The sequence below is a fragment of the Helicoverpa zea genome, chromosome 22, assembly GCF_022581195.2.
Source record: "Helicoverpa zea isolate HzStark_Cry1AcR chromosome 22, ilHelZeax1.1, whole genome shotgun sequence".
Taxonomy (NCBI): domain Eukaryota; kingdom Metazoa; phylum Arthropoda; class Insecta; order Lepidoptera; family Noctuidae; genus Helicoverpa; species Helicoverpa zea.
Window position 1 is genome coordinate 6,317,450 of NC_061473.1, and position 12,941 is coordinate 6,330,390.

The following is a 12,941-nucleotide window of genomic DNA, read 5'->3' on the forward strand; positions in this document are numbered from 1 at the left end:
AAGGCTCGAGTCACACCGGAATGGCATCGACCGGCAGCGACGCGGCGAGCACTTTGTGTGCCGCTCGCAACACCGCGGGCATTTCGATATTCCGGTGTAACTCGGGCCTTTTGCTGTCAGGCTGTCATTGAACATCTTTGGCAGTCGTAACTCGTAACGAGTAAGTGTATAAATCTGACAATCAGTCTTACTTAGAGATATTGGGTTTCCCGAGTAACTGGGTTGAGGAGGAGGTCAGATAGGCAGTCGCTCCTTGTAAAACACTGGTACTCAGCTGTATCCAATGAGACTGGAAACCCCAAAATAGTTGGGAAAAGGCAAGGCTGATGATGATGAAGTGAAGGTAGCTATATCAGGGATGGCCAACTTAATAAGACCCTACATCGACTAATTATGTATACCTCTTGAAATCTTAAATGAAAATACCATAGTTGACCTCATCACATATAAAAAAGGTCCTATCGAGGTTGTTTACCTATAGTCAAATACCAAAACAAATGAAATAAAAGTAGGGTTTTTAGTTCGTAAACAAAATATTGAGCAAGCGAACCATACCTCTGGGTCTAGCATCGTCATCATACTCCATGTCGTGAGCTTCAGGATCCAGTTCATCATCCACCATGCTGAGTCCCACGGCACCCAGTCTGCCAGGCGCCTCCGCACACGTCGAATCTGGACTTGCCTGGGGAAGCATCAAGGTTTTGGGAGAAGTTTGATGGCAAAATTGGCTGAAGTGATCCAAGAAGAGGGTAAGGGTCCGTTCAGACAGACCGGCGCGGAGAGAAGAGCAAATTCTTAACACGTTGAAAATCGAGTATTTTTCGAGTAGCCGATCGGCTCCGGTCTGTGTGAAAAAAAAAAAAATGCGCGCCGATGCTCTCTACGCTCTAACGATGAGTGCTGAATATGGTCACTCATTCATGGAAAGACCGCGCCAAGAGTTGCTTAACCTTATGATTGATTGGCCTATGCGGCTATGAGTAGCCGTATGTGAGTGGATCATATTCTCAGTACCTAGTGATAACAAAAGCATTTATTTTGTACGGAACTGAATAAAATCGATCAGAAATGACATAATTTTTCCAACACTACATACTACTTGTACATTACAACTCTTTGTGTAATTGAACTATGTATGTACTTTCATTTTCTAATCTATTTAATGTACTACACATAATAACTTCTATAGACATTCATATAATGGATATGAGAACGCTAACTTTGGTATGACCTAAAGAATTAATGATTCAGAAGACATTAAAAAACTGGAAGAAGAACCTTCGTTTTTATGAGGACCTAACTAAAATATAGGTAAATAATAATAATTTTCTTTTAATGTAGATAGTAAGTACCTATAGTAAGTATACTAACCGCATACGCCAAGGCTGCTCTGATGTGGACCTCTTTCTCGCACAGGTAACACCATATCCGCTCCGTCGACACGTTCATGTGCACGCAGTGCAGAGGGAAGTTCTGCAAAGACTTCATTTATTAGGATATGGGACGGGATTGTGTTTCGCAGGGCACGTTAAACTGTAGGTCCCGGCTGTCATTCAACATCCTTGGCAGTTGTTACGAGTAGTCAGAAGCTAGTAAGTCTGACACCAGTCTTACCAAGGGGTATTGGGTTGCCTGGGTTGAGGTTGAGGAGGTTAGATATTTTTTGCCAGCAAATATTTTCAAATCTAAAATCTTGCACCCCAAATGCATTTCGATTATGACCACTAAACGCATAGAACTTCAATTCTATTTTGCACCCTTGCTTTAAAACTGCAGTCGTTCACGTAATTCTGTCGCCTAAACTATACATGAGGATGATCTCTACAACATGTAACTTAATTCTACAAAATGTAACTTAAATTAGTTTGTTCAGAATCGTTTGCTGAATCGATTTATATCATTTTTAATATAGGTAATTTTTTATCCTAAAAATACTTAAAACTACGGAAATTATTGTCATATTATATAACCCTGTACAGTCAAAACAAATTCAAATAGACCGTAACTCAAAGTAATAAGACTTCGTGTATTGTCGGCTTTTTCCGATGTTTCGTTATGTTGTGTCGAGTCGAGCGGCGCGCGGCGCGATATTTGCGAGCGTAGTAGTATGACCAAAAAGTTCTCCAAGAATTGGTTTTACTAATTTAATAAATAACAATGCATATACATGTTAAATTAAAAATTCAGTGTATGTATTATGATTATAACAGAATATTCTAATTGGCGTGTTTGAGGGTGTGCGTTAATTACGTTACATGTTGTATATATGAATGAATTTAACTCTACACTTATGTATGTATGAACCGCGGAAGTACTCCAGTTGATAAGAAAACGATGACAGTTTTTTGATACAATTTAAATGGTTTTATTCTGCTAAAGTATAATTTATCTCATTTTCAAGTAAATGTACGTATGTACAGATTAATACTTGTTTTGTTTTTATGTAAAACATGTTATTACCGTCGCAAAACCTTGAGTTACCTCAAACATATTTCAATTACTTTAATATGTAAATTAGTCGAGCATTAAAATACAGATAATAATTTGTTACGAAAGTCGCTCATGAATGATTCATTGTTTTTATATCTGATTGGGTTAACATGCAGTATGACTTGCACATTATATTTACTCACAAAGGAGAACTTTATATCCGACCAGCATCTGCTACCCAAGATACTCTCGCTTAGTTTGGGAGACAGTGATAACACTTAAGCGCAATACATTAACGTGTGATAGACATTAGAAATCATCCTGTGAAACTGTATAATCTGAGACAATGAAGATTATTTTTCATTTATTTATTCTTGCACATATTTATTACATTTTTAAATCTATACTAATATTATAAAGCTGAAGAGTTTGTTTGTTTGTTTGAACGCGCTAATCTCAGGAACTACTGGTCCGATTTGAAAAATTCTTTCAGTGTTAGATAGCCCATTTATCGAGGAAGGCTATAGGCTACTTTTTATCCGGGTTCGTGCAGAGGTTCCTACGGGATGAGGGTGAAACCGCTGGCAGAAGCTAGTATTAAATATAAAAATAAAAAACATTATAAAAAATAGGTTGCCACCGATATCGGGCACAGGGTCCAAGGTACCGGTGGTTAGGGCCCCAGAGACAGAAACCTCCTTACAATACGTGCCGTATCACGGAGTACTGTCTTCTGAATCAGTCCCTTGATCCAGCTGCCCAACGAGAGCCTCCTGAGGTGTTCGTCGAGGCTCTTGGCTATTAAACCATTGGCCGTAACGACAATCGGCACAATAACAGCCGTGTCGACACTCCACATGGCGACAACCTCGTGCGCTAAGTCGAGATACTTTATTTGTTTCTCTTTCTCTGCTTTCACGAGGTTCTCGTCATGCGGAACGGCGACATCGATTATCATCGCGCGGCGCGCTAATCGATCTATCACCACTATATCAGGCTTATTGGCTACAATAGTCCTGTCAGTGATGATAGATCGATCCCAGTACAACGTGATATGGTCCTTTTCAAGAACTGGGTCGGGCGCATACTTGTAGTACGGTACCTCAAGGTCTACAAGGTTGTATTGCAGAGCAAGCAGCTGGTGGATGATCTTGGCCACTTGGTTATGTCTGTGCAAATATTCACCATTAGCCAAATGAGAACAACCAGATATAATATGTCTGATAGATTCACCCGGATGGTGACATGCCCGACATATGTCAACTGTCCCGTCTTTCACGACATAGAAAGAAGATTATTTATTATTATTATTTTGTATCTCTCTACCAGACCTCGGGACTACAGAATACCGGATTTTTGGGAGGCGAACGTGGGGCCGAAGCCAACACGCATTATTATTTTATTATTCTGCCAGCGGTTTTATCCGCGTCTCGAGATAACTGCTTCCCGTAGCCGGATACTGACAAAAAATATCTTATGTACTTCTCCTGGGTCTAAGCTACCTCCCCTCTAATTTTCAGCTCAAACGGTCCAGCCGTTCACGCGTGATGGTGTGACCAAGGGATATAGGGATACATTTTTATATATATTATATATGTAGATTAGAATTACATGCAGTAGTATGACTTGCACATTACATTTACTTACAAAGGAGATTTTTATATCCGATACTCTTGTTAGCTATTTTTAGTTTTTGATTCGCAGAGTATAAAGCGCTTTGTGAGGTCCTTTGTACGGATCATTGTGCCGTTAAATGCTTAATAGTCGGCTACCAATTGTACAAATGTAACCAAAGAATAAAGCTCTTTGTAGGCGGGAATTACTGGTGGTTAATGGTTACTGAACTTTAATACTTTCGTAACCAATTTTCGAATTGTTTGTTCGGAACTATGTACTTTTAAAATGAAGGAACATGGGTGGTCTAGTACGAGTGCATGACATAGCAGATTATTATCATTTATTAGAAATGCTGGATGAATTTGCCTAAATTCCTGGGTGTGACAAAAATCGCTTTTTGGTTTTTATAATAAACTTTTATAAAGCGCCTGGGGTCGTTTTTTTTTTTTTAACGACGTCAAAAATCATCAAATGACCCCTCCCGCTGTGGGTTAGCAGCGGTGAGGGAGTGTCAGACTCTTACTGACTAAAAACCGTCGTGTTCCGTCATAGGCCTTTTATGTACCAGGACCGCGGTATCTCTTTCGAACAACCCGCAGCCCAAGCGCCTGGGGTCTGGGAAGGACACTTGGAGCCAGCATTCCCGACTGTTACCCAGTACCAGATTTCAGAAAAATAATACTAGGGCTTGTAGGTCATAAAACTATTAATCGTTCGATAAGAATAAGATGCATTCAAAGATCTTTTAAGTAAATTCGTCTGTTTTGATCCATTTCTGAAGTACATATGCTGCATAAAACTGCAGTATTTTTCTCGCAGAACTAGCAAGTCATTTGCCATTTAAGACGGTAATGACCTATTTCCTGAAAGTTATTTATACTCATGTTTACACGCGTCTGGAGTCGCGACTCAATATAATGACGCACTTCAGTTTATGATACGTCAAATTGCAAGTCTCGCTTTGCGGAATTAAATTTAAATAAAAAACATCTTATTTAGGTCAGTATGACTACAGTCTTGAAATTAATATTTTTATCTTTTACTAGCTTCTGCCAGCAGTTTCACCCGCATCCCGTGGGAACTACTTCCCGTACCGGGATAAAAAGTAGCCTATAGCCTTCCTCGATAAATGGGCTATCTAACACTGAAAGAAATTTTCAAATCGGACCAGTAGTTCCTGAGATTAGCGCATTCAAACAAACAAACTCTTCAGCTTTATAATATTAGTATAGATGTAAAATAAAAAAGTAGAGCTACAAATTTTATGAATAAAAAAACAAGTGTTTTTTTCTTGCATGGTAATGAAAATGCACGAAGGTTTTATCTCAGTGAGACTTGAGATAAAATAAAATGTAAAATTAATGAATATAATAAGTACGTAGCATAATAACCGCGTAGGTACATACTATGAGTTTGTTTATTTCATGGTTGGAACGACTTCGGTGGATATAGTGACATAAAAATATGGAACTGTTGAAACTGTTACTCGCTTTGCTCGTTTAATCTAGGAATTCTATCTAGGGAGGGGGTATAACTAATAAAATGGATAAAGCCTGAACTTGAAGCTTACAGTCTTTTATGAGATATAACATCTGTGCCAAATACATCCTATACTAAAGAGAAAACATTTGTTTAAAAATTATTTCACTGTTGGGAAGTTACCCAATTTCTAAGTAACACAGGCTGTATATTATCTCGGGGCGAGGGTGGGCTATTGCTGTGAAACCGATAGTTGATTATAAATGTTATAATGTTATTACCTTTTGGTGCAGAGTGCTATGGTCATTTTTGACTTCAGAGCATCCGATGTGATGGCAGTCGGGCTGTAGACAGATCCAGAGGTTGGGGCCCGGGCAGCCACAGTCGAAACATGTTAGTGTCTGCAACAACGATGGAGTTTGGTCTAATGTTAATGCTGTTAAGTTAGTTTTACGTTGGTAGGAATGTGTTTTTGTTTGATTACTGTAAGCTGTTTCTTAGTCTTGTGGAAATTCTTTTTGTTTGTTATTCCTTGTTTGGTTATGACCTGTATTCATTTGTTAAAGTGATTGTTACATTTTTAAATATTTGACTAATAAATAAAAAATGTAAAAATGGACAGGACACCATGGCGAATCATCCTGACAATGCACGCCATCACCAGAATTACTTAAAGCTTTAATTTTTCATTATAATTATTTATAGTTGAACATGAATACTTTTTAATTATTGATTAAACAGTTTTTATACAAAATATATTAATATGTTGATGTGTATACAATTCAAACAAGGATGAATGACTAGACATGCGATTCTCGTAATTCAATATTTGTGAAACTTCTGATGCAATACACTTGAAATATAGCAACTATAAATGTCAGTATAATATAAAATTCTGGACTATTTGTTGGTTTTCACAATTTCATGACCATATATTATGACTTGACATATATTATGACTTGACTCATTCAATTTTATGTATTTATTGTTTTGCTTGTACATATTATCTAACTCCATCAGCCCCACTGTTGCCAAATTCTCCAAATGCAAGATACAGGCCTCGTTTCATACAGAGAAGGAATTATTTTAACTAATTTTACACTTAGATGCTTCAAATTGAAGAAAATTTTTATTGCACATTTAAGAATCAGAGAATGTATGTAACGTTAAACATAGGTCTTTAAAGATGATAGTGGTTATTAAAAGCGATCAGTCAATCCTTTATAACTACTTATAAAGAAAAGAATTATATATTGTGGGCTTACTACTATCCATCAGTTGCAGAAAGATCCATTAAAATTAATTATTATTAAAATTAAAGCTTCAATAAATGTATTGCTAACACTTTTTATCTTGCTGACAAAGAAAGAGTTGGCAATAGATTTAAAGAAGCTTTTACTTTAATTTCTAGATATACTTAGAAAGAACATGCAACTTTTCAAAGTTTGTATGGTCTTTCTGAGTATATCTTGGACACCAATGGCTGATAAAAAGGTGAAGGAAAACATCTTGAGGACTATATAGTCTATAATCACCAACCGGCAATGAGCAAGCGTGGTGATTAATGCTCCCTTCTTCTGTGTGAGAGGAGGCCTGTGCCTAGCAGTGGGACGATAAAAAGGCTGTCACAACTTTAATGGACCTTTCTGCGACTGACGGTTTGTCTATATGGAAAGATGTCTTTACTCAGCATTGAGGCAGCTAAATAAGCTATACAATTATGTCTATGCTAATAAAAAAATAAAACATGTCAAGACATACATAAGATGCTAATAAATGATTATATTTGTTAACAACCTAGATAACAACGGTTCATTGTTTTCAAGTGACACGTTTAGGATAATTCGAATTTTTTGCAATACAAGTTAGTCAGTCGGTCAGTCGTAGCTTTTAAGATTGCACCATTCGATGACATGCAAAAAATGTTTCAAACTTCCGTAAAACATTTTATAGTTATGGAATTACTAGTTTTGAATGATTTAATATGATTGGAATTTTTTACTAAATCTAATTGCAATTAAGCTCATTAGTTCACTTAGAATCATTATCAAGGCATGATACGCATGAAATGACAATTATTTCAAGATAAGCTGTTTTACGGAATTTACTCTTGAATTATAGTAAGAAAAGATACTGTAGTTATTCAATACTTGTAGGATAGACCCAATTCTGAGAAATTAATTTATCATATGATATCATGCACATAAACAAATATAAGACTAATTAACAGGTTGTCATTATCACTAGAACCAATAATTAAATATTGAAAAGTAGATATTTTATGCAATTTATTACAGAAACAATAATTTTAACACATTATTGCTATCGACGATAAAGTAGTACATAATAAACTGGCCACATACAATAAGAAATTGCACATAAATTGCAATTAATAGCCACATAAAATGAAAAAAAAAATGTAAACAACTCTATGGGGTATTAAATAACGAGCGGAGGTGAACATTCCGAGTTACGACCTGTGTGCGATATTACAAGGAGTACTTAGTGGCCCGAGCACTCATCGTTACACAATGATTACTATTTAAACTGAACCAAGAATGCTAATTACCAATGACATTACATTTGAGGTTAGGTATCATGAAAATTATTAATATTTACCTCTTTCGTCTGCCACAGCTCCTTCCCCAGGACATCAGCCAGTTTATTCAGGTGTTCACACGTCACTCCTTTATCCATTTTTAAGAATACACTAGCTTTATACGTAAATTAGGAGACAACTATACTGATTCACAATAGGCTTGTAAATAAAGGACATATTCTATACTACAGCGAAACAAAATAACAAAGAAACAACAGCAGGAGGTACTAGAAACAAATGGTTTAGTTTAAAGGGAAACATTTCGGAAAAAAGGCTAATAATTGAATTAGATTACAGAAATTTCCTACAACACAAAACCTTCCGTGACGAGCGAAAAGTCAGCCCTCATATTTGGATTCACACGATCGAATAGAATCCGAATGTTTTAGTCGATTACTATAGCGCTTTCTCACACGATCGCTCTAGATAGAAAGAAACAAAGATATTCGACTTCCTAAATCGAAATGTTGAAGTACGCGATAATTAATAGGATGCCAAGAGGAGAGGTTTTCAATGGAGTTGCCATTGTAGCAAAGTTAATCAATTTTTCATGTGACTACCATAGTGGTCAAAAGATAACGAAAATTCTACAAAATGAAGTTCACTGAAAATAATACTTTTAATAAAAGCCTCGGTTTTATGAGAAAATAAAAGATAAAGTATCATGAAAATATAAATAGAAAGAACAGGGCGTAAAGCCAATCGATGATGATTACCACTTTTAACACTGTGATGTAGTTATGGAAAAGAATGGAAGTGACGCCTGGAATGAGGAATCCTAAAATCGTGAATTGGTAAGTGATTCTGCTGGGCTCTTCAATAAACAGCTGATTGTGTCCCAAAAAAGATTCAATTCATTTCCGAACTGCAAATCATTGCTTGAATGAAGCTGTCATTGTCATTGCTAATGTCATCTTACAACTGAATCCTGTCTGTTGTTTTGATTTTATTGATTGTTGTAAACTGTATATGAAGGCCTTTTTGTGCAGTAGCACATTTTTCTGAATGCTTCATTGAGCACCAATAGTGGTGTGATACTGTAAGAGACAAATCAGAAGTCGCCACGCAATGACTTCGGCGTCGTCGAGTAGCGCTCGCTCACTGTTCGCCGAATCAAAGCAAAGACTAGCTGAGAGAGTGCAAGTCAATATGAATAATATTTCGTCTTTGGCCCGGCAAATACAAAGAGGATCTAAGTCCAATGAGGTACCTAAGTTATAATATCGTAATTATTATATTTATATAATAAAAAAAACTTTTTGGATCATTCTGTAGGTTTGTATAGTAAGTTCAACTCAGTCTTGCGCGCGGCCTTATGTGTGGGTAACCCTTGTACATATGCAGTGACTTTGTGTGCGTGACAAGAGGTACAGTCGGGTACAAATACAGTTATTTAGGGGTTGTATACGGCTGTTTAAAGAAAAACGGTTATTACGTAATTTAATGTTTATTTATTTATAATGATTCTGAATCGCTACTTGAAAAATCAAATGATGAATTTTCGGATTCGCTACTCTCACCAAGGTCAATTATAAATTTTGACTCCATGTCAAAATGTCTATAGTAGGTATTCTTATTTTTTCTTTTGTACATATCGACAAGTATTACCCAAAATCCCTTCATCAATTTGACTTAAACGTTCATTTATGAATTTCATTATTTCCGTCTTATTTTGGTAGACACTATGCGAAGCAATATATTTTTTTAAAATTCCCCACACATTTTGTTTACATTATTATACTAGATTATACGTTTTTTTACATTCTTAGTCTTTTTCATTTTTTGGAACGCTACCTGACTCCTTAAACATTTTCTCCGTGAAGAACTAGACATTTTCGTAAACGACTGTACCCATAACAAAAAGCGATAAGAACACGTCATGCTCGGACGACGTCACTGTCACACGAATGAAAGTTGTATATTTATAAGCCGATGCACACATAGGGCCGCGCGCAAATCTGAGTTGAACTATCTATACCAACTTGTTGTAGTCTGGTTGTAACTACGGAGAAACTGTGTATACTGTATTCAGAATTGATTAATAAACCCTGTTTCCAAAAAAACTAAATTAAATACATCAAAATTATATTATTTCCAGTTACTATCCAAAGCAGCTCGAGACATGGCTTCAACGGAGCATCAGATAGAAACCAGTGAAGAGAATCTAAAGAAGATGCAATTAATTGGCGTCCACATGGGGTACCAGTTTGAGAACATACAGAAGTCTGCACAATTGCTCACTGAGATCGGAGAGAAAGTTAATGCTATGCAAAGATGATAGATGTAGTTTAGTTTATTAGTATACCTAGCTCAATTATTCCCAGTTCATATACTTTAAAAGAAGTATGTAATTAAAAAAAAGTTATGTTCTGAAATAATTATTTTTGTTTATTGCTGTCCCCATGGTGAACAAGATGTATTTTGAACTTTAGCTCAATATTTCAACCCTGCAAAATATACAGTATGTTTTTAAATGATCAACATATAGGTTGGATATATAAAGTATAGGTCAGAGAGCTTGATATTTGTAAAAAATCTGCATCCTTAGGCTACCTAAAATGTAAAGTGATATGTTTAAATTTCCATTTCCATTGATTTATTAAGGCTTTGTGTTGGCATGTTAGCTGACTGTTCCATTAGTGACATTTTGTTTAAATAAAATTAATTTGGTTTTGAGTTTGTATAATTGTTTATAATAAGTTGTATATAAATAAATTATAGTAAATAATATTTTTTTTTTTCTTTGTATCATACAGAATTTTCTGTGATGAATATCATTATCATAAATCACACTTACTAATGATTTATCGATTATAAATATTTGGAGTTATTGTATCATTATAATCACATGATAATTAACATATTGTTATATGTGAATGAAACACATTAACATAACATCTATACTAATATTATAAAGCTGAAGAGTTTGTTTGTTTGAATGCGCTAATCTCAAGAACTACTGGTCCGATTTGAAAAATTCTTTCAGTGTTAGATAGCCCATTTATCGAGGAAGGCTATAGGCTACTTTTTATTCGGGTTCGTGCCGTGGTTCCTACGGGATGCGGGTGAAACCACTGACAGAAGCTAGTTAAATAATATGAGCATTGTGTGTTACGTGAATGGAATATTAACAACACAAGTTATAATTTTGTCTACTGTCTAATAATTATTGACCTAAAACTAGCCACAAATATTTTATTGTTATACACTTTTAGAATACTAATAGGCACAAAATGTATTTTATAGCGCTATAGATCGATTCGAAAAAATATTACAATGTTGGATAACTCAACTATCGAGGAAGGCTGGTTTAGGCTACTTTTTATCCAGGTGCAGAGAGTAGTTCCAATGGGACGCGGGTGAAATCGCTGGCGAAAGCCAGTACAGGAATAGCTTAAAAGTTGCTGATAATTTTTCTGCTTTGCTGCCACTTATTGCTATCAATATCAGTTAGGAGTTTATACAAACCTCTGACCTCTCTACGACCGTTTTTCACTTTACTAACGATCTTAGATCTCTTTCACGTGAGCGTGTTTCTAATTCAATCCTCTTTTTTAAAAGCGCCTCTTTTTACTCAACTGCGCACAGCGCAATGTAAAGGAGGGTAAGGTATTTATAAGCGTCTTTGCGACATTTTGCTGAGGGCTCCCGAGCTAAGGGACGCATACAAAGACAATGTCCAAGTATCTACATACATGCTGTTCGCGCGAGTTACCGCGGCCCTGGTACATAAAAGGCCTACGACGGAACACGACGGTTTTTAGTCAGTAAGAGTCTGACACTCCCTCACCCCTGCTAACCCACACCCACAGCGGGAGGGGTCATTTGATGATTTTTGGCGTCGTTAAAAAAAAATACCTACATACATTTACAAACATGTACCTATGTTTCACCCGCGTTCATGAAACAAACATGTGTACCTACATACTTCGTAGTCGCGGAACAATTTCAATAGATAGGAACAAAGATTAAGAATTAGGTATTTACCTAGATCGTGACCGGCTTGTCTCAGGAAGTTATCCGTCCAGCTTCGGTATTGGGTCCAGTGAAAGTGATACCTACCTAGGTATCTATTGGGATTGACGTAGGTAAGTTTGACTCCAATTGGTTATGCCTAGTTTTGTTCCGGTTAGAGTTGTTCTGATGGAGAAATATAGCCTTTATTGTTGGATGGGATAGGGTCCGTTTTAGGAAAGGTTTATGTTATGGCTGCAGCCTTCATTTGTCTACTCCTGTTTGATGATACAACGGATCAGCCCTACTGATATTACAAATGCGGAGGTGATTCTGTCTGTCCAGCATTCAAACCAAAATTACATAAGTATGTACACATAAGATAAGTAAATAGACCAGAGACTAAGAAAGGACTTGTTTTTTATTCGGTTGCGAAAAGTACCTAGAAGGTAACCCCGGCACGTTGGACGAACCGCGGTAATGGCTTGTTAGAGTATCCTGTATTTATTATGATCTGCAAGGATTTAAAGTAATGTAGCCTTCTATTCGATAAAATTCTTCGGAAGACACATGAGACCCGTGAAACCGAAACTTTTGTAGATATAGCTACCACTGTTCTGAAACTTAACAATGGTAAATATGATATGAGGTAAAGATCTTTTGTTAAAAGAAGCCAGACTATATTGCGTCAATGCGTAGACAAAAAATATTTAAATAGCAAAGTTTTTTAAGTCTAGCGAAATTTTTAAGCCTTGTTCCGTTTTCCAAACAAAATGATTTATTTCGTCATTTGTTGTGCTTTTGCACATTACTTGCCTGCCTATTTCAATATTACAATTTACGTGAACTTACCTAATATGAG

General features: G+C 36.2%; 2 protein-coding genes across 3 annotated transcripts in view; one reads left to right on the plus strand and one right to left on the minus strand.

Moving 5' to 3' along the window:
* The window catches only part of LOC124641393 (ubiquitin carboxyl-terminal hydrolase 33), a 32,494-nt gene extending 23,927 nt beyond the window's left edge, over positions 1-8,567 (minus strand). The window contains exons 1-4 of one of the 2 annotated variants that reach the window (XM_047179467.1): positions 8,146-8,567; positions 5,808-5,927; positions 1,372-1,473; positions 556-682 (exon numbers count right to left, since the gene is read on the minus strand). In XM_047179467.1, the coding sequence (XP_047035423.1) occupies positions 556-682; positions 1,372-1,473; positions 5,808-5,927; positions 8,146-8,223 (427 nt within the window). In that variant the 5' untranslated portion in view covers positions 8,224-8,567. The remainder of the gene's footprint in view (positions 1-555; positions 683-1,371; positions 1,474-5,807; positions 5,928-8,145) is intronic. The other variant, XM_047179466.1, reaches the window with a different exon arrangement.
* Positions 8,568-9,016: 449 nt separating this feature from the next.
* On the plus strand, positions 9,017-10,855 carry LOC124641396. The gene is made up of 2 exons (XM_047179471.1): positions 9,017-9,331; positions 10,224-10,855. The coding sequence occupies exons 1-2, from the start codon at positions 9,194-9,196 to the stop codon at positions 10,401-10,403; spliced, it is 318 nt and encodes a 105-aa protein (XP_047035427.1). The 5' UTR covers positions 9,017-9,193; the 3' UTR covers positions 10,404-10,855.
* The last annotated feature ends 2,086 nt before the right edge of the window (positions 10,856-12,941 follow it).